The sequence below is a fragment of the Arvicola amphibius genome, chromosome 5 (assembly GCF_903992535.2).
Source record: "Arvicola amphibius chromosome 5, mArvAmp1.2, whole genome shotgun sequence".
Taxonomy (NCBI): Eukaryota; Metazoa; Chordata; class Mammalia; order Rodentia; family Cricetidae; genus Arvicola; species Arvicola amphibius.
The window spans coordinates 116,203,019-116,221,767 of record NC_052051.1 but is presented as its reverse complement, the minus strand read 5'-3'; the positions used below and the strand labels follow the sequence as shown (position 1 = coordinate 116,221,767).

The 18,749-nt window shown below is 42.8% G+C and overlaps 1 protein-coding gene across 4 annotated transcripts in view; it reads right to left on the bottom strand.

Moving 5' to 3' along the window:
• Arhgap26 (Rho GTPase activating protein 26) overlaps window positions 1–18,749 on the bottom strand; it is a 394,170-nt gene that overhangs the window by 133,754 nt on the left and 241,667 nt on the right. For all 4 annotated transcript variants that reach the window (XM_038329860.2, XM_038329861.2, XM_038329863.2 and 1 more), the window contains exons 15-17: window positions 11,619–11,706; window positions 9,421–9,479; window positions 7,853–7,958 (exon numbers count right to left, since the gene is read on the bottom strand). In XM_038329860.2, the coding sequence (XP_038185788.1) occupies window positions 7,853–7,958; window positions 9,421–9,479; window positions 11,619–11,706 (253 nt within the window). The remainder of the gene's footprint in view (window positions 1–7,852; window positions 7,959–9,420; window positions 9,480–11,618; window positions 11,707–18,749) is intronic.

The following is an 18,749-nucleotide window of genomic DNA, read 5'->3' as shown; positions in this document are numbered from 1 at the left end:
CAGGCTTTCCTACTGAAATGCATGAACCTGGTTCCAGTGCTATGTGTATGCCTACATCATCATAGCTTGTGCTTCTCTGTGTTGGTTGTTAGAAGTTATAAAGGTCTGGGGAAATGATCAGGAAGTTATAAGCTATCAGGCTTCAGTTACACAACATTATTTGGAGGCCATACGGAATTCATCAATGCATTGCAGGCTGGCTGCAATATGTGTCAGAGATGCAAGAGAAGCTGATTACTAATTTAAATGTTTATGATACAATGAAATACCATGTGGAGTTGGGGTATATCTTAGTGGTAAACCACTTGCTTAGCATGTATGAAGCCCTAGTTTCCATCCCTAGCACCATCATATATTCATTCGTACATGAGAAGTTGTGGGGAGCAACTGATTCCTGCAAGGCTACAGGAAAGACTAGATCCAAATCAGGCAGTCTGGCTCCTGTAAGTTCTCCCTTAATCACTGTGCTCTCAGTGCCTACATATAAACTGCAAATTCCTACAAGCCGGCCTTCCATACCATGTATGAATCACAACTACTTGAAGAATTGGTGAAAACCAGCCAGTGTAAAAAGAGTATCTTCTGTGGCGGGATGTAGCTCAGTTTGTAGCATGCTTGCCTAGCATGCACAGAGCCCTGGTTCTGATCAGCAGTAACATGTAAACCCAGTATAGTGACACACACCAATAATGTTAGCACTCAGGAGGTAGAAAAAGTAGGACTTGGAGTTCAAGGGTATCCTTGGCCACACAGAAAACTTGAGGTCAGCCTAGATTCCATAAGACACTGGCTCAACTTGCCCTGACCACTCCTGCCAAAAGAGTTCAAGGTCATTCCTAGGGACATAGGGAACTTGAGACCAGCCTGGGTAAGAGAACTTAGCTAAACAGCAAAGAAAACTCAGAAAATACTCAGCATGCAATGCAAAAAGTATGTGGTGCTCAGTCAGAAAGGCTTCAGTTTCCCAAAAGACATTTAATCACCAGTTCCCAGAGTCAATGCAGAACTCCAGGCTTTGCTAGACCTGGCAAAGAAGGAACTAAGGCAGCGGACTGCTGATACTCTTGTAGCAACAATACCACCTTACAGAATTAATCTTATAATACCACATGCAGAAAACAGTGGCAGAAGCTAAGGAGAAAAAGAGAGGGTCCCTTTCTAAAATGTGAGAGGCAAGGTCAAGACTGACGCTTTGAGTTCGAAAAGGATAAATTATAAAACAGGAAAGTCACTGAAAAATCCAAACGGGGGTCGAACAACTAAAAATCAACAAAAGGCCCAAATCAACAGGCCTTGCAGAGAACCAGTAGCTTCAAGCCAAGCATTCCCCATTGGGGGATGGGTGTTCCATGGGGTGAGAAAGGTGAATATGGCAAATTTGTAGATTTGCCTTTTAAGATCAAAAAAAAAAAAAAGGTAAAGAAAAAAATAGACTAATAGACTTAATTTGTGTCTTTCTTTTACCTAACCCTGAAGGCCACAGACCACGAAATTCTTAAGCTGAAAGTAGGGCTGATCTCTGATTACTTCTGCATTGCCACTAGTGTAAACTGGTAAGCTGTCTCTTTGCTTTAAAATAGGTGGCTGTCCTCTCTGCCATGTCCTTTCAAATAGGGTTTCCTTAGCCTCTGCCAAAAAGTCCTGGAGAGGGTCTTTTGAGAATCATTAGTCTTAAGACAAAAGAAAGGAGCAGAACAACTTCTCCCTGCCTTATGAGCATGGAAACCACTGGAAGCAGTATCTCCCGGTTCTTGCAGAGGCCTCCGACCTATCATAAATAGCTGGTCATTCAAGAGGAAAAAATGTAAGAGGCAGTCAGGTCAACAGTTCTCCTAGCCCACTTCTGCTTGTTTGTTTCCCTGGTCACCAAATTCTATCTTTGGAGATTAGTAAAATGGTAGTAAACCCAAACACGTGCACTATGATCAGGCAGGGAGGAGGGAAAAGAACTGGACCAAGCACAGAGACAATGGGACTCTGGGGGGCTATAGAAAACAGGAGAGGCACACTCTGGCAGACAGTGTGGCTTCTCCTCAGCTCTAGCCAATTGCTAACACAGACACTGGAATTTTTCTAGTAAAATTACCTCCTATAAAAGTGTCTGAAACCTGTTTAGATTTTTAAACCAGCAATGTGCGGCAGTACCACCAAAAAGAACATATGTGGGTTGCTCTAGCCAGAGGCCGGTTTGCAAACTCTAGGTAAGAAAGAATAGCAAGGGAGACAAACTGGCTACCCCGGGAAGCCTCTGATCTAAGAGAAATAAGAGAGACGTTCAGCAAACTGTGCCCTGGGCAGAAAGCGGTATACATGAAAAGGGAGAGAGAGAAGATAACGAGAGCTTAGGAAAGTGAGTGGTGCTTGAAGCAGGAAGGAATTGTGTAGGCTGAAGCATGTGATCTGTGCTGAAGCTAGGAGAAGGGAGTTTGGGCAGGCAGAGGCTATGGAGCAGCCACTCCAGAGAGAAGAAAATGACTGAAAAAGGGGAAAGATGGACCAGGAGAGATGTCTGAGAAATGACCACGAGACTAGTCATGTTTCAGCTCCACCAGTATCTCTCAGTGTCTGCCGACAACGCATTCCATAATAGAGACACAGGGTGATTACAAGAGACAGAGCTGCGAAGTTCAAAGGGGCTGAAGACTGTGGAGGGTTTCATCATCAAGGCAATGGAAAAACTGCTTATGAAGTTTTGGGTTTGTTTTGTTTTGCTTTTTGTTTTTTTTTGTTTGTTTGTTTGTTTTGTTTTGTTTTGAGACTGGGTTTCTCTGTGTAACAGTCCTGGTACCTGGAATTAGCTCTGTAGACCAGGCTGTTCTCTAACTCACAGAGCTCCACCTGTCTCTGCTCCCAAGTGCTGGGACTAAAGGTGTGCGCCACCACCACCCGCTGCTTCTAAAGTTTTCATTATTTTTGCTTTTGTTTTTTGTTTTTTTTTTTTTTTTTTTTTTTTTAAAACAGAGCAAACAGAAACATGCTGCGCTCCACGTTCTCTAGCTGCAAGGCCTACAGTCTGTGGACTGGAAGCGACTCAGCCATTGCAACCAGGGAGAAGGCTTTATTAGCAGCCTGGGAAAGACTGACAGCTTGGGGAGTTAGTGCTAGAAATAGAAAGAAGTACACGGATTCAAGAAATAGAGAGCGGTTCAGTCAAAACGAGTCAGGCAGTGGAGGACGACAAGTGTGAGGACAACGAGGGACCAGCAGCCATAATACGGCTCCATGGGAGAGCAAGCCACAACCACCAGTGGCCGGGCAGCTACACAGTTCCATGCTGGCAGCAGTAAGGAGTCTGATGACTACTAGAGAGAACAGCGATTGTATCAGAGACATTAACTGCAGCTAATGTGATTACGAATTCTCATTGCTATTTGATTTGGTGGCAAAAAAAAAAAGAGTTTTACCATTTCTCATGCTTTTAATTAAACTTCATTTTGAATTTTGTCTTTGAAGCCTGGGATGGAGAAAGCACAGCAGAGTTATGTGTGCCATATATACCAGTGTTGTTCATTAGTGCCCGCCTCCTTTTATTCTGATCCCTTAAGAATTCCATGGAATGGTATTTAACCATTAGGTCCTACCCTTTTGGGAGCCAAGGCCTACCTTGTCTTGTATCCACGAGCATGTCTGCATGAACTCAACCCACTGTTCCTAGATCCTCAAAGAAATACATTTTCTTCTTAAAAAAAAGTACTTCTTCAAAGTACTTAGGCTTTAGTCATAGGATTGAGAATAAAAAAATGTAAGCCACCAGATCCTTAAGACTTCTGTCAAAAAGGAAGTCTTTCTTACTTCTAAGCCAAACATCCCCCCCCATTATTCTCTCTCGATCCCATAACCGTTACACTGTTAGCCTTTTTAAAGTCACAATATGCAGATGGTCAAAGTACACATCAAATGGAGTAATGAAAATAGCCAGGAATGGGAGGGCATAAGCACAGAATCAGCCTTCTTTATTACTTCTTTACCCCCAAATCTCATAATTCGGTGTATACAAGCCCAAACTGCAGAAATTGGCCATTTGGTCCCGTATGCCCTGGCTGAGTCAGCACAGCACTGAAATATAACTAGCAAACTTAACATCTGCTGAATGATGCTCTGCTAGGGCTACTTGGAACGGGCACTACACATCCTACGGAAGGCTCCAAGCTACCTATAAGCTCTGCTTTCATTCTAGTGACTGCGCCTCCCACAGCAGCTCAGGTCTCTGTGATAACCTATCATGATGATTCCCTTTTCCTGCTGATAATTGCTTTGTACCAATACACACACACACACGCACACGCACACGCACATGCACACACACACACACACAAATAAAAACCCAAAAACTGTGATGGTAAATCCAAGAGAACATCTTGGGAAGCATCATCATGACTCCTGAAGAGGCTCAAGAAGAGACAAGGTTTCTTCCATTCCTGACAAGCACTGATGTGCAGGGACACAATGTAACATATTATGACCCTGAGAGGAGGCTGGCTGAACAGGAAATAACCAGGGTCCTTCAGAAGTCACAAATTAACCAGCTCTCAGGATTGACATTTTATGATGACATAACAGGTTCCTTGCTAAGCCATTTTGAATTAGGTTTTATCTTTATTGAAGCCCCAAAGCACCCTAAGCAATATACCCATGAGAAGCAAGAGGAGGTCTGTCTTTGTGTACCTACCAACATAGGGGTAATTGCATCAAGAAAAGAGAGTAAGATGCACTTCATAGTGTTTTGGGGGAAACCAGCTGTAAAAGGTTATTTTTAATAGTGACCCTTGATGCATAGAGAGTGCTTTGAAATCCTCCTACAGAGCACAGACGATGTAATAAAGTTAAGGATGAGCCACTGTGGAAGATACGTGTGGGGCGTGCAACACACTTGGAGTCATCGAATGTGTAAACATCAGGAAACCACCATGAAGTTGGCCCTTATTACTCATCCATTACGCTTCTATTCCACAATTATAAGACCAGTTTTCTTTCTTGTTTCTGTTATAAGCTATCCCTGCCCCCTAGGCCTACCTGGTGAAGCCACAGAAATACACACACACACACACACACACACACCAGAAAACTGAGGCTTAAAGAGGCAGAACCGCAGAGATCCAAAGCTACCTGGGCTTGATCTTCTTAGAATGAAAATGCATTGTGTTTTACTTTAAAGTAAATGCATGTGCTTAGAGCTCAATTTAATGCAAAATCTGGAGAAATCAAAACAAGATTTTAAAAAGACCAATTTAATAATGACAATAATATCATTTGTATTTGATGTGTTAATTTTCTTCCTCCATCTTTAATAAGCTTCACATTTCCAACTCCTATTCCTCTTTAATACTATCTCCCTCTCCTCAAAAATGTTTATATATAGCTGGGCAGTGATGGTGCACACCTTTAATTCCATTTAATCCCAGCACTTGGGAGGCAGAGGCAGGCGGCTCTCTATGAGTTCAAGGCCAGAATGGTCTACAAAGTGAGCTCCAGCACAGGCTCCAAAGCTACACAGAGAAACCCTATCTTGAAAACAAATAAACAAACAAACAAAAAAACCAACAAAACAACAACAAAAAACCAGCAGCAACAACAAAAAGTTTATATATGGCCCCTCCTGCAGGTCAGTGGCTCTCAAAGGTCTATGTGTGCATTAACTCTCGGGGAAACAACTCAGAAATGCAGCAGCTGCCAGTAGAGGCACAGTATGGCCCAGAGATGCCAGTGTGAATAAGCACTCTGGGTGGTTCCAGTCACACTTGCAGGCAAGTGACTCCAGACTGCATACTAGATCCCAAGACACAAATAGAAAACATCTAATTACCATAGTAGATTTAAACTGGATCAACACAAACATGCGCTCTGTTGCCTGTAATTTTGATGTTCCCTCTGCGGTCTGGAACAAACCCAACTTTTCTGTGACTTGGATACATCTCAGTAATAATTTTGCTTTAGAGGTCAAGGGTTTTATCTTTTCCTTCTAAACTCCACCCCAGCCCCCCCAATGCATTTTTCTTGAGATTTAATCTATAATTTCTATAAATTTTATAGAAATATAAAACTTTATACAATATTTAAAAAAAACTACACAATATATAATGTCTAACTTTCAGCCAGAGGCTGAGCTATGCAGGCAAACAGTAGGTAAGAAGAAAAGAAAAGACTGGCTTTTCTAGCAGTCAGCCATGAAACCAAAACTTAGGAAGGAAGTTGACCATTAAGCAAGTGGCCAGGAACAATAGTTGAGGCCAGTCCTAGGCTAAGTCTGAGCCTGAGAACACTGGAATTAAACAAAGCTCATGCCACGAGCTCAGTTCCCCTCACGGCTGGGCTCTAAAATAAGGAGAGCAGGGTAAGCCAGAGCACTGTTCAGGTAGTATCTGAGACCTCCTTAGCTCAAAAGAAACTCCTGAAACTGTCATCAAATAGCACAAAAGGCTCCAGACATGCAATGAAATAAACAACCCCAGAAAACAAACAAACAACAAAAATAAACAAACAAAAACTTGGGTATAAATCGGTTAAAAGGCAAGAAGTCAAGACCACTAGCACTTGTATATTCTATCTAGTTGTAGACATCTTAAGTTGGAAAGAGGATGGACTGTTTTTATTATTTTAATTGTTTTTCTTCTTTAAATAGTCTTAGCAATCCTCAGGGCCAATTACAATTGGGGAAAATTTCAGTATGGGTTCTGATGGGTCATCATTAACTCTTGACCTAATTAAGCTCATTCAAATCACACTGCTTTTGGCTAGTTTCCAACCCTCCTCTCTTCCAGCTGCTCCCAGCCAGCCACACAGTCGCCTGAAGATGCAGGAGCCGTCACCCACTCACAAGCACCCTATATATACTCAGCCGAGTGTCCACCCGCAGCCTCCCATCTCAGTGTCTGCCTGGGAGGTGCAAAGCTCTGTTTGTAACGACAGAAACCAGCTTTCTAGGTAGTCACTGCCTGACTGTGGGATGTACGGACGAGCAGCACATCCATCTCAGAGCATCAGGAGCTGTTTTCTGAAGCCAGGCTCCCACTTCTTTACACAAATGCCATCAGGGTTCTTCTGACATTCTGGGGGCATTCTCCCTGCAAACTCATACATTTTCAACTATGCTTCCTAATTATTTCTGAATATGCAGTTCTGATAGGGCATCCCAAAAAGAAAAAAAAGGATCAATAATGGAAAATTCCTTGGCTCTGTCCACTTGTTTCTCACCAGCACTCAGAACATCCTCAGTTCTTTATAAGAGCCTTTTAAACCTTTATGGTAGACATACATGCCGCCACCAAGAAAGGTAACATCAAGTGTTTGACAGGTGTATGAAAACTAACCACTAACCGTAACAGTCTCCTACAGATGAGTATCAGCTTACCTGGAGGACATGTGTAAAGGCATGAACAAAAAACTACAGGGCAGATTGGAAACACATCAGTTCAGTGAGTTTGCGGCTTCATGGGTTAAGCAAACACTACGCATTCATCCATCATCACCACTACCTGCTTCAAACCCAGATTCTGTGACCACACAACATGTTCTTCCTTAGTCATCAAAAGAACAGCTAGAGCCCCAAACTCCATGGGGACTTGACATAATGGTTGATCTACTCTGGACCACCCTTGCTCACCACAAGAGCAAAATCCCCTGCAGCCTACACTGCAGCCCTCTGAAGGCTCCATGGCAAAGGCCACCTGGCGCTAACTGTGTTCTCTGCAGTTACCACAGGACATGCTTCTTTCCTGAGCTTCCAGTCTACCTGATGCAACAGCAGGAGAGAGAGCCACAATGACATCACTGTGAATGACCTCACTATGAATGACCTCACTGTGAAGGTGAGAACTCTCCGGGGTGAGGAAGGAGCACAACGAGAGGAACCTACTTCGCCAGGTGGTTCATGAGCAGCTGCAGCATTTGCCGGTTCTTCTCCGGGAGCCGGTGAACAAGGCTGTGGATCTCAGAGACTCGGGTCTCTTGGTTTTCCAGCTCTGGGAGGGAAGTAAGGGGGTAATGTTTTATGGGAGTCATGGCTGAGTGGCAAGACAAGACCAAGGGAAACGAAAGCCTCAGCCCTAACACAGGGAAGATGTTCTCGAGGATTTACAAGTCTGCCTTGTGTGCGTGCCTGGGACCAGCATGGTTTCCTCGGACAGGCCTCTCGATGTGCTTTCTGTACCAGAGTTCATCCAAACACTGACTGTGATGAAATGGAGCTGGTCAACTGCACACCCAGGGAGGGAACAAACACGGGAGCAGCTGGCTCCCTAGCGGGCCAACTTCATTTCAAGGAAAGAAGGAACGTTACGCACTTGTGAAGTGGTAAACAGATCTTATGCGAACATTACAAAGGTCTCAAATTTCAAAATAACATATCCAGATGCATCAAAGAAACCACCCCTGTGCCTAAGTTATGTGCCACACACCAGCCTAGTGGAAAGAAAGCAGTACAGGTAAAATACTTAGATCTTTCTTTCATTCCATAACCTGTAACACAGCCTGACACCTTTAGATTAAACTTGGGGAAGTGGCTTCGTTTCTCTGGGAAATAGATTGCTAACACTCATCATACCTATTTATAGAACTGATGTGAGGTTTAATTAGAGAATGGCTGCTATGGGGTTGGAATCTCTCCCAAGAAGAATTCACATAAACACCATCTTCACTCACCCATGCCTTTCCCCTCCTTGGTGAAGAGGACAAGCTCAAGTATATAAGGCTATCAGAACATTAGGTACTTACAAAAGTAGGCCAGTAGTGTTACCAGGGTAAACAAACCCTAAAGGCTAAAAGAAACCAGGGAGACGCACAAGCTATGGGCATCATAATACCAAGATCAGTCCTGCCAGGTTTAAATCTGATAGAGAATCTAACTGCCCCACGTAGACAGATTCCAGTATACTTAGGGTAGCTTGACCCTAATCCCTATGTATTTTAATACCAGTAATATGAACTAGGGGCCTCAAATGATAGAATCAAAGAATGATCAGACTGTAAATGGAAGACATGGTGGAAAAAGGACGGTGACGTTACATCAATGGTGTCATACTCAGGGAAATATTTCCAACTCTCAACTTAGGAAATGTGCAATGTCTGGTTCATTATGTATAATGTTACTTTAAGGATGGAAAAAAACCCCAAGGAGTTACAACTCCCATAATCAAAACTAGAAAGGCAAAACTGCTTTTCTGTCTCCTCTCTCCCTCCTTCTATTCCCTCTGATGTTTTCCTCTTCCACTGGAAAGTCAAAGCCTAAGTGAAGCCCCTAGCAGCCTCGACTCCATTTCATTTTTATTTTGATACAGAATTTCAAGCTTGTATGCAGACATTTTGCATGTAGAATGAGGCAGGCTAGACAGTATTTATTCTGGGATTCTGAATGTTCCTCGAAATAGAAAAATCTATTCTTTTTCTCCTTGAAACTTCAACCAAAAAAAAAAAAAAAATGCTTACTTGCCGCTTTGATGAAACTTCTTTGAAACTGGTACATCATGAGTGGTCCTGGAAGCATTCTAGAATAAAAATACAGAGACATGGACAAGTCAATTCCACAGGAAGATGATCACTCTTGGTAAGCAGCACCCTGAATACTGGCAAACAGCACAGCCCAGCTCTATCACGCTGGGCGTGGAGAAACAACAGCGATTGATGTAGCAACACTGACTGAAAGCGTGTGGCATTTCACCTGAAATTCTCAGTTTAACATTTCCTTCACCTCTTCCCCACTACCAGTATCTTGTTACGGTGTGGGAAGTCGTTCTGTATATGTGTTGCTTTTATTGCCAAATGAATAAAGAAGCTGCTTTCGGCCAATGGCTTAGCAGAAAAGAACTAGGCAGGGAAAACTAAACTGAATGCTGGGAGAAAGAAGGCGAACTCAGAGAGAAGCCATATAGCGGCCAAAGGAGAAAGACACAAGCTGCCAGTTGGAACCTTGCTGGTAGTCCACGAGCCTCATGGTAAATTATAAAATAATGGAAATGGGTTAAATTAAAATGTAAGAGTTAGCCAGAAATACACTTAAGCTATTGGCCAAACAGTATTGCAAATAATATGGTTTCTGTGTGATTATTTCTAGAGTCTGGGAGGCAGGGAAATGAACAAAGCAGACCCCTACAACATTGTAATATCACCTAGGCTGAATTAGAACTCATTATCTTTCTTCTGCCTCCCAGATGCTAGTGTTATAGGTGTTGGTGCCACTCCTCCCCTCTCTCTTTTTGAAAAGGATAGCTACAGCTGTGCATCAGCCACACAGCGGCAGGAGCGGATGCTGAATTCCAGCACAAACCCAAAGGCCTCCTTTCAGTCAGCAGTCATCCATGAGCAAGAGTGCATTAGGACATGTCTGAGAAACAAGCAACCAGCTACATATCTGCGTCAGTTGGCCTTAGACTCTCATTTCCCCAGAAGCGTTCTGTTGAAATCAGTGTTTCTTGAAATACCATAAAAATTTTGTGTATGTCTTTTGCTTCCAAGAGGAGTATTACTTCAAAGTACCTAAGGGATACAGGGCACTGGATCAACTGTGTGTGAACATGATTAACTACTAATGAGCTTTTTCTAATAATTCAAGTAATAATCAGGGCAGAAGAGATGGCTCCGTGGTTAAGAGCACTGCCTGTTCTTCCAAAGGTCCTGTGTTCAATTCCCAGCAACCACATGGTGGCTCACAACCATCTGTAATGAGACCTCAAATAATAACCAAACACCCTTCATCATTTGTGGCTCAAATTTCATTCATCAAGCTTCTCAAGCTCACCTCTTAGTCACCCCTTGCACTGCATCTTACTCTCGATGCCCCAAATAAAGCCTGCGCTACCAACTCCTTTTCTGTGGCCACCTTTGTTGCTGAACCACATATATCTTTATAGAGTCAGTATAGAGGCTTACCCAACCCATGATTCCAGTTCTTCTGTTTAAGACTATAACCCATCTTCCTGTGTAACTACAGAATTAGTAGTGTTCCTACTGAGTGCAAGTTTCAGGTATATGTATGTGTGTGTATGCGCAAGCAGGGGAGGGAGACACAGAGAATGACTGAGATGTAAGCAATGAGCCAATAGTACAAATGAGGGATAGAGGGGAGCAATGATAGTGTATATAATAGTATATAATGATACAAGGTAATATTTTCTTTCTCTCTCCTTCCCCTCCCCTTTTATTCAGTTAACCACACCAGCAGAGACCAAACAGGAGTCTCCCAATGGCAATTTTCTTTATATCCACCTTCTCATTTTTTTAGAACCAATATAAGCACTATATATATTCTGTGTAAAACACAGAACAGTCGCAATAAGCTGGGTGTGTGATCCAGTCTGTTTAAAGAAGTGACATAGGAGTTCTTGCTTTCTTGGTGGTAATTCAGGGAAGGCCATAGTTTAGGGCATGTCTGAGGCTAATCATCTTAACACATCTCATTAAGAGAAGAGCTTTCTAAATCACTTGTGGCACCGCTACACAGTGACAGCCCATCAACCCTGGGCAATTTATGATGGGCCTGACTGGCTGAACCTAATGCTCCCACACAGAAGCTGTTTCCACAGCTTAGCCGCCCACCCAGAAGCTCTCTGGAGGCTGCAAATAAAACTGCTTTCTTCCTGACAGCATGCTAGCTAAGTGGCTTGCTGCTCACGAGCAGAAGTCCCCACCTCAGGTAGGTCTTGAGAGCACTGGTGACCGTCTTTATCTCCCACTCGGCACAGATATCAGTGTCTGTCTCAGACGCTGCTTTGGGATCTAAAATGAGGAAAAGGCAATGAACAAGACAAAGCATAAAATACATTAACAACAAATGTTCATACATGAAACATGAAAGCCCTCGACCAAACAATGAAAATTAAAGTGAAAGAGGCATTTATTTTGTCTACTGCATCAGAGAAATGCAAATCCAAAATCCAAATATTGATCACTAGAAGAATACAGCAGAGGTGAAGGCATTGCTCAGCATGCAGATTGCTAGAGACAGCTGATGTCAATTCATACATAGCCCTCCTGAATGGTAGACAGACAGGGGGGACTAAAAGTGAGAGGTCAGAGAGAAGAACAGCTTCATGGGTCATCAGATACCACTGTCATGGGCAAGATGGGCCAGGACACATACAGACGGGCCAGAGAGGCAGTAGGGCCTTTAGGAGTGTGGAGACAAAGCCTATCCTTCCTCAAGACGGCGACATGTTCCGCAATTCCAGCTCACATCCTCATTCCCATATGCACAGTGCCTCAGTTTCCACTGAGACTTTCTCTTTTATCACTCCTTCTTGAGTTGGGAAGTGAAAACTGGACAGGCAGCTCAAAGGTATAACCCTGAGTATTGAGACAGATTCAGGGATGTTGTGGAACCTGCCTCACCCCACTCTGCTCACCTCAAAGTGACTTCCCTAGGAGACAAGCTACTGTTTGATGTGCTTGCTGGTGAAAGATCATTTAAGTGCCAAGTGCCAATGTAGAGCCACAGAGAAGGTCTCAAAACCAAGTCACAAAAGAGAGACTGTGCAGTGTGGAAGACAGGTTCAGCACTTGAACCTAGGCAAGTCTTTTTAATTACACAAGTCAGCACACTCCACCCCTTATCTCTTGGAAAAGTCCTTAAATCCACAGTGGCTGGAAGGGCTCGGATCTTGGGCCATTCCTGAGCCAGTCACAAGGACACCAGAGAAGCAGTGTGCCTTTAGATGGTTGTCCCGAGTTCATGTGCCCCACCTTTGGAAAGAGAAAGAAAAAGCCACACCATGGTTTAGATCTGGTTTTCCAGTCTGGTATTTAAGTGGCATGCCAGGTAAACAGAGACTGAAAGTGGACTACCTCTTTCTCAACAGTTCCCAAGACTGATCCCCAAGCAAGAGCTTCTGCCTACGGGGCTAAGTGCATGTCCACTGGAAAAGGAGATGAGTCACCAAACACACTTTTCCGTTTGCTGAGAAAGAGCCCACGTTGGTTCTTGTGGGATCAGGTCAAATACTCAAGAATGCTCAAGAATTTAACCTGTAATTCCCAAGAGAGAGCACAACTCTAGCTGTTCCCTACCGTGCAGGGTATTCCTCTGACATAGATTTACAGACAATGTAGAGAAGGGCATTAGCTTACAAACTTTGCCACTCCTGAAGGCAGGATGCTCGTGCGATGTTCACACACGACCATGGGCAATATGATTTTCTTTAAGCATGACAGAAACAAGGAAGGAGCATTTTCATAGACTGACAAATCCCACACAGTTCTACTATAGCAAATGTCCTGATCTCTGAGACTTCAATTCTTTTCCTTCTCTGTCATCTGAAGCTTCCTGTTTTCCTCCTGCAGACAGACAGACAGACACCAGGCTGCAGAAGCCTATGCATTCAGGCACTGTGCTTAGCATGATCTTCCTCCCCTCTGTCCCCAAAGCGTCTTAGCACTGTGACACTTCTTGGTTTTTGGATTCAAGACAAATGTTACTGTACATTTTTCTGAGGAACAATGAAATTTCTACCCCAGAAAAGGGACCGCGAAACGACAGCAGCAGCAGTTGGAAGGTCTGAGAGTCGTGAACTGTTCCATAAACCACATTTAGCAAACTAATCATTAGCTTCCACTTTTCCGGGCTCTGTAACCATAGGAGTATTGCATAACATTACAGGGAGGAGAGTCAAATTACAGTCCGGCTGAAAGTTTTTTATAGCACTGATGAGGCAAAGTTCATAACGTGAATATGTCCATTTTAATCCATTTAATATCCAAACTAAATTGAATACAAGTACCCAAATTACCCCATATTAAGAAAGAGTGGCCTGATGCTATACCTCCTTCCTGAGGCTCTTTTTGCTTAATGGACGTTTCCTGGTGGCATTCAAACATCTCTGAGGCATCACCTTCAAAATCGGCAGAACTCTGAGCATTTCTCCCTGCACTGCTCCTCAACTGAAGCAGAGCTTAGGGAAACAAGCACACACTGAGAGAGCAGCACAGTGTTGAAGAGGGCACGTGGTTAATGAGCAGGGACTAGGTCTGCTCTTTCACCCACTACCATATGGATTCAGAAAATCAGGGGACACAGAGCAGAAGAGGCGTTTCTAACGGGAAGCTGTCCTAGGTTGCACCGAACCAGATTCTGAAAACCACTTGGTACACTAACAGTGAAAGGAACTCAGTGAAGGTTTGGGAGATGAATTAATGGTTAAGGTATTTGATATACAAGCACAGGGATTGAGTTTATATCTCCGGTACCTATATAAAAATGTAGGCAAGAAGGTATGAGGCTGTAATGTGCTGGGGAGCAGAAACAGGAGTCCACTGACCAGGTAGCCTACTGGGCAGTCTAGTGGAATCAGTGACCTGCAGGTTCAGAAGAGAGGCCCTGTCTCAAAACTAAGATGTAAAGTGACAGATGAAGAAACCCAACTTGAACTGCTCGCCTATGTCCACACATGCAAGGGCATATACTCAAACGCACATGCAGATACTCACATGCAGCTCACATATACACCCACAACAACAAAAAGAAAAAATGGAAATATACACATACATTAAACAATAAACCTTTTCTATGGTACAGGCATATCATATTACTTTTTGTATGGGATCAACTCTCCCAGTCTATGCATATATAAATATATAAATATATGGACATGTTTCTTTTCAAAAAATAAATGATCTTTTTTACACAAGGAAGGGCCAGGATTTGATCCTCAGCTCCACAAAACAAATGGAAGTACACGACATGTCACTTTTGCAGTGCAGCTTCCATTTGACAATTTCCTACAGCTATCCCACATCCACACATGAATAAATGAACTTCCGAGTGCTTCACTTTCTATATATACCACTCTGGACTGAAAGCCCTCTTTTAAAGGAAATTGTGGTTGTACCCTTGTCACTAAGATGAACACAAAGATAAACTAACAATTCCTGAAAGTAGACTTTCTGGATCAAAAAATACATGTCTTAGTGTCTGAACACATCACTCGAGCCCCACCTTCAGAGGTTTGAGCTTGAGTTACTACTTTTCATACCTCATAACAACATGAAGTTGAGTTTCAGTCTTCATCAAGCAAAGGGATTTTTTGCTTTTCATTTTAAGTTATCATTCTCTTTTTAAAATTTTTTTATTGATTTCATTGAACTATACATTTTTCTCTGTTCCTCTCCCTTCCTCTCTCCTCCCCTTCTATCCTCTTCCATGGTTCCCATGCTCCCAATTTACTCAAGAGATGTTGTCTTTTTCTACTTCCCATGTAAATTAGATCCATTTACCCACAAATTTCAAGATGTCATTATTTTTTTCTGTTGTCTAGTACTTCGTTGTGTAAATATAACACACTTTCCTCATCCATTCTTTGGTCGAGGGGCATTTAGGTTGTTTTCAGGTTCTGGCTATGACAAACAAAGCTTCTGTGAACATAGCTGAGCACATGTCCTGGTGGTATGATTGGGCATCCTTTGGATATATACCCAAAAGTGGTATTGCTGGGTCTTGAGGAAGGTTGTTTCCTAACTTTCTAAGAAATCTTCATACTGATATCCAAAGGGGTTGTACCAGTTTACACTCCCACAAGCAATGCAGGAATGTTCCCTTTACCTCACATCCCCTCCAGCATAAATTGTCATCAGTGTTTTTGATTTTGGCCATTCTTACAGGTATAAGATGGAATCTCAGAGTTGTTTTGATTCACATCCGCCTGATTCTAAGGATGCTGAGTATTTCCTTATGTGTCTTTCAGCCAATTTAGATTCCTCTGTTGAGAGTTCTCTGTTTAGGTCTGTACTCCATTTTTATTGGATTATTTGTTCTTTTGATGAGCAATTTCTTGAGTTCTTTGTATATTTTGGAGATCAGACCTCTGTCTGATGTAGGGTTGGTGAAGATCTTTTCCTATTCTGTAGGCTGTTGTTTTGTCCTGTTGACCGTGTCTTGATTTACAGAAGCTTTTCAGTTTCAAGAGGTCCCATTTATTAATTGTTTCTCTCACTGTCTGTGCTACTGGGGTTATATTTAGGAAGTGGTCTCCTGTGCCAATGCGTTCAAGTGTGCTTCCCACTTTCTTTTCTATGAGGTTCAGTGTGGTTGGTTTTATGTTGAGGTCTTTGTATCTCATTGTCTTAATTTGCATTTTTGTCAAGAAGGACAAGGACAAATACAGAACACTCTTCTGTGCATGTTTAAAGTGGACGTTACTGAGGTATTCCTAACTGTTCTATAACCACGTAGCTCCACATGCTGAAATTCACAGATAGTTAAGTAGCTACCACCGCAGCCCAGGACTCCATCAGCCCAGGACTCCTGATGCTCTATTATATTCACTCCTCTTCCACCCGCTGGCAATATCCGCACATGGCATAATACTTCTGAAATCCAGCCACGCTGTTACATGTACAGTAGTTTAATCCTTTTATTAGTAAGTCCTATCCAGTGCTCTGGGTACACCATAATCTGTTTATGCATTCCCTAGCTGATGGACATCTGGGTGCGTTCCAGTTGTGGCTGCTATGAATAAAGCTACTAGAAACATTTACGTACGCAGAGGCTTAGAGAAAAGCATCTCTTGGGGAAATGCTGCATCATCAAGCAGGACTATATTAAAATCTCCAAGAACCAAACAAATGATGAAAAATGTTTTCCTTTAGATGAAATGGTCAAATTGTCTTCCAAAATGTTGGGGGCCGTTTTCAGACTGTGACAGCTCTGGCTGCCTCCCCTCCTCTCATCAGGACTCTGTCAGTCACTTTAGCTGGAGATATCCTAGCAGTATATCACTTTTCAAGTTGCAGCACTACTGACTGATGATGTCAGATGTCTTTTCATGCACATGATGGCGTGGGTCATCTTCACATATGGTATTTGCTCTTTGTGTATTTTCCTTACTCGACTGTTCTTTCCAATGTTTTTGTCTATTTTAATAATTACAAGGTTATTTTAAGAACCAAGACCTTTGAAAATATATTCTAGATACAAGTCACTGACTATATATACATTTTAATAAATACTTTCTTCTGATCTACAACTTTCTTTTCAAAAAATTTTCTGCAGAACCACGGGCTGAATTTTAGCCATCATGCATGTTGGGCAAGAATATACCACTGAGTAAATCTCCAGTCTTTCTTGTAGTTGTTTTTATCTTGAAACATGGTCATACTAAGTTGCCCAAACCAGCTTTGAACTTACTCTGTAGTCCAGTCTGGCCTTGAACATGTCATCTTACCGCCTCAGCCTTCCAAACAACTGAGGTTATAGGGTGCACCAGTGGGTCCACCATGAATAATTTCTCTTTTAGATGGAAACTTTTGAATTTAAATGCAGTTCAACGTAACATATTTTCCTTTAATGGTTCTTTCCTGTGTTCTAGTTAAGGAGTCATTATTTTTTTCCTCTGTTTTCTGTTGGGTTTACATTGCCAGCTCTTAGGATGCATTTTAAGATGCATTTTAAGATACTTTACACATGTGGTGTCAGATGAGATATCATTTCATCTTCCCCCATATGGATGTCAGATTTACTACAGTACTTGTTTTAAAGGCTTCTTTCTCAGTTAACTATCCCGACACCTCATCCAGGATCAACATGTGCTGGTTCTGATTCTGGGCTCCTGTGCTTGTTGCACTGATCCTACATCTTCAAAGATACGACGCAGTCTAACTCTAAAAGCAAGTTGTGTTTTGTTGTCTATAAACTGTCTTTTACTAAACTCTTTGTGGGCCTTTCATGTTCTCTATCGCATCTTCGTGGGAAATGCATCTTCTACCCCCTGTATATATTGATTGGACTTTACTTAGCCCACATGTCATTCCCCCATGGCTAGATTTAATATTTGGTAATTTGAGAAGCAAAGTTGGTTATTCTGCTTTCTCATTACAAAAGTCACAAAACTTAAGATCCTTAGCTACTTCCTATAAGTCATGTCTAAGAACCCAAAGCACCCCCAACCACTTGTGTTTTGAGACCCCAAAACACTTACTGTCTGGGGTCTCTGCCTTAGAGCTTGCAGCATCTTAACAGGCAAGGATGGTGAAAGGTGATCTCCCTTCCGAGAACTCAGGATCATGACCCATGACCTCTTGCCTGTCTCCCAGAAGCACCCCTATCCAAGAAGCCTGTCATCATCTGTCTGTTCCCTTCACTGGGGGAGGCTGGGGTTGAGTTCTCGCTATTCCCCTACTTTCCCTTGGATGCAGTCTTCAGTCTGAGATGTTTCCACTCATTATGAGGTAAGCTTCAGGTCTCAGAAGTCACCATAAAGAAAGAATTGCCTGGTCCTTGTGGAAACTCTTCAGAAAGCAGTCCTCAATGTGTAAAAATGTGTGTGTGTGGGGGGGGGGGGAATAATGACACAGAAGACAGGAATGCAGACCTTCAAGGTTCCAGAGGGATGGAGAAGGCAAGTTCAAGGCTGGAGAAGGGCAGGGAACTGCTTATAATCTGGTGACTTAAAGCCCCGCTGTTTAATACCTCCCTTGTGCCCTCCGTAAAAAATCCTAACCCAGAGGGAAGTTACCGCATAGCAGGAGAAATACAGCAATGCTCAACTTGCATTTCTTTGCCATCGTAATGAAACATTACAAAGACACACAGGGTAAAAGGGCATGAAGCCTGAGTAGTACAGCAAAGTAACCTCTTAGTTAACAATCTCCGACTGCCAGAGGCAGGGCTCATGTGAAGACCCAAAGAAAACCTTTGAGAGCACCACGTTGTAGGTGATGACCTAGCATGTCATCCTGGGGGAGGGAGGCAGGTCACACTCCTTTCCCACACATCTGGAGGGGAGGCTGCTTTCTGCAGGCCTACAATAGCCCTGAGAACAGAACCTAGGCAG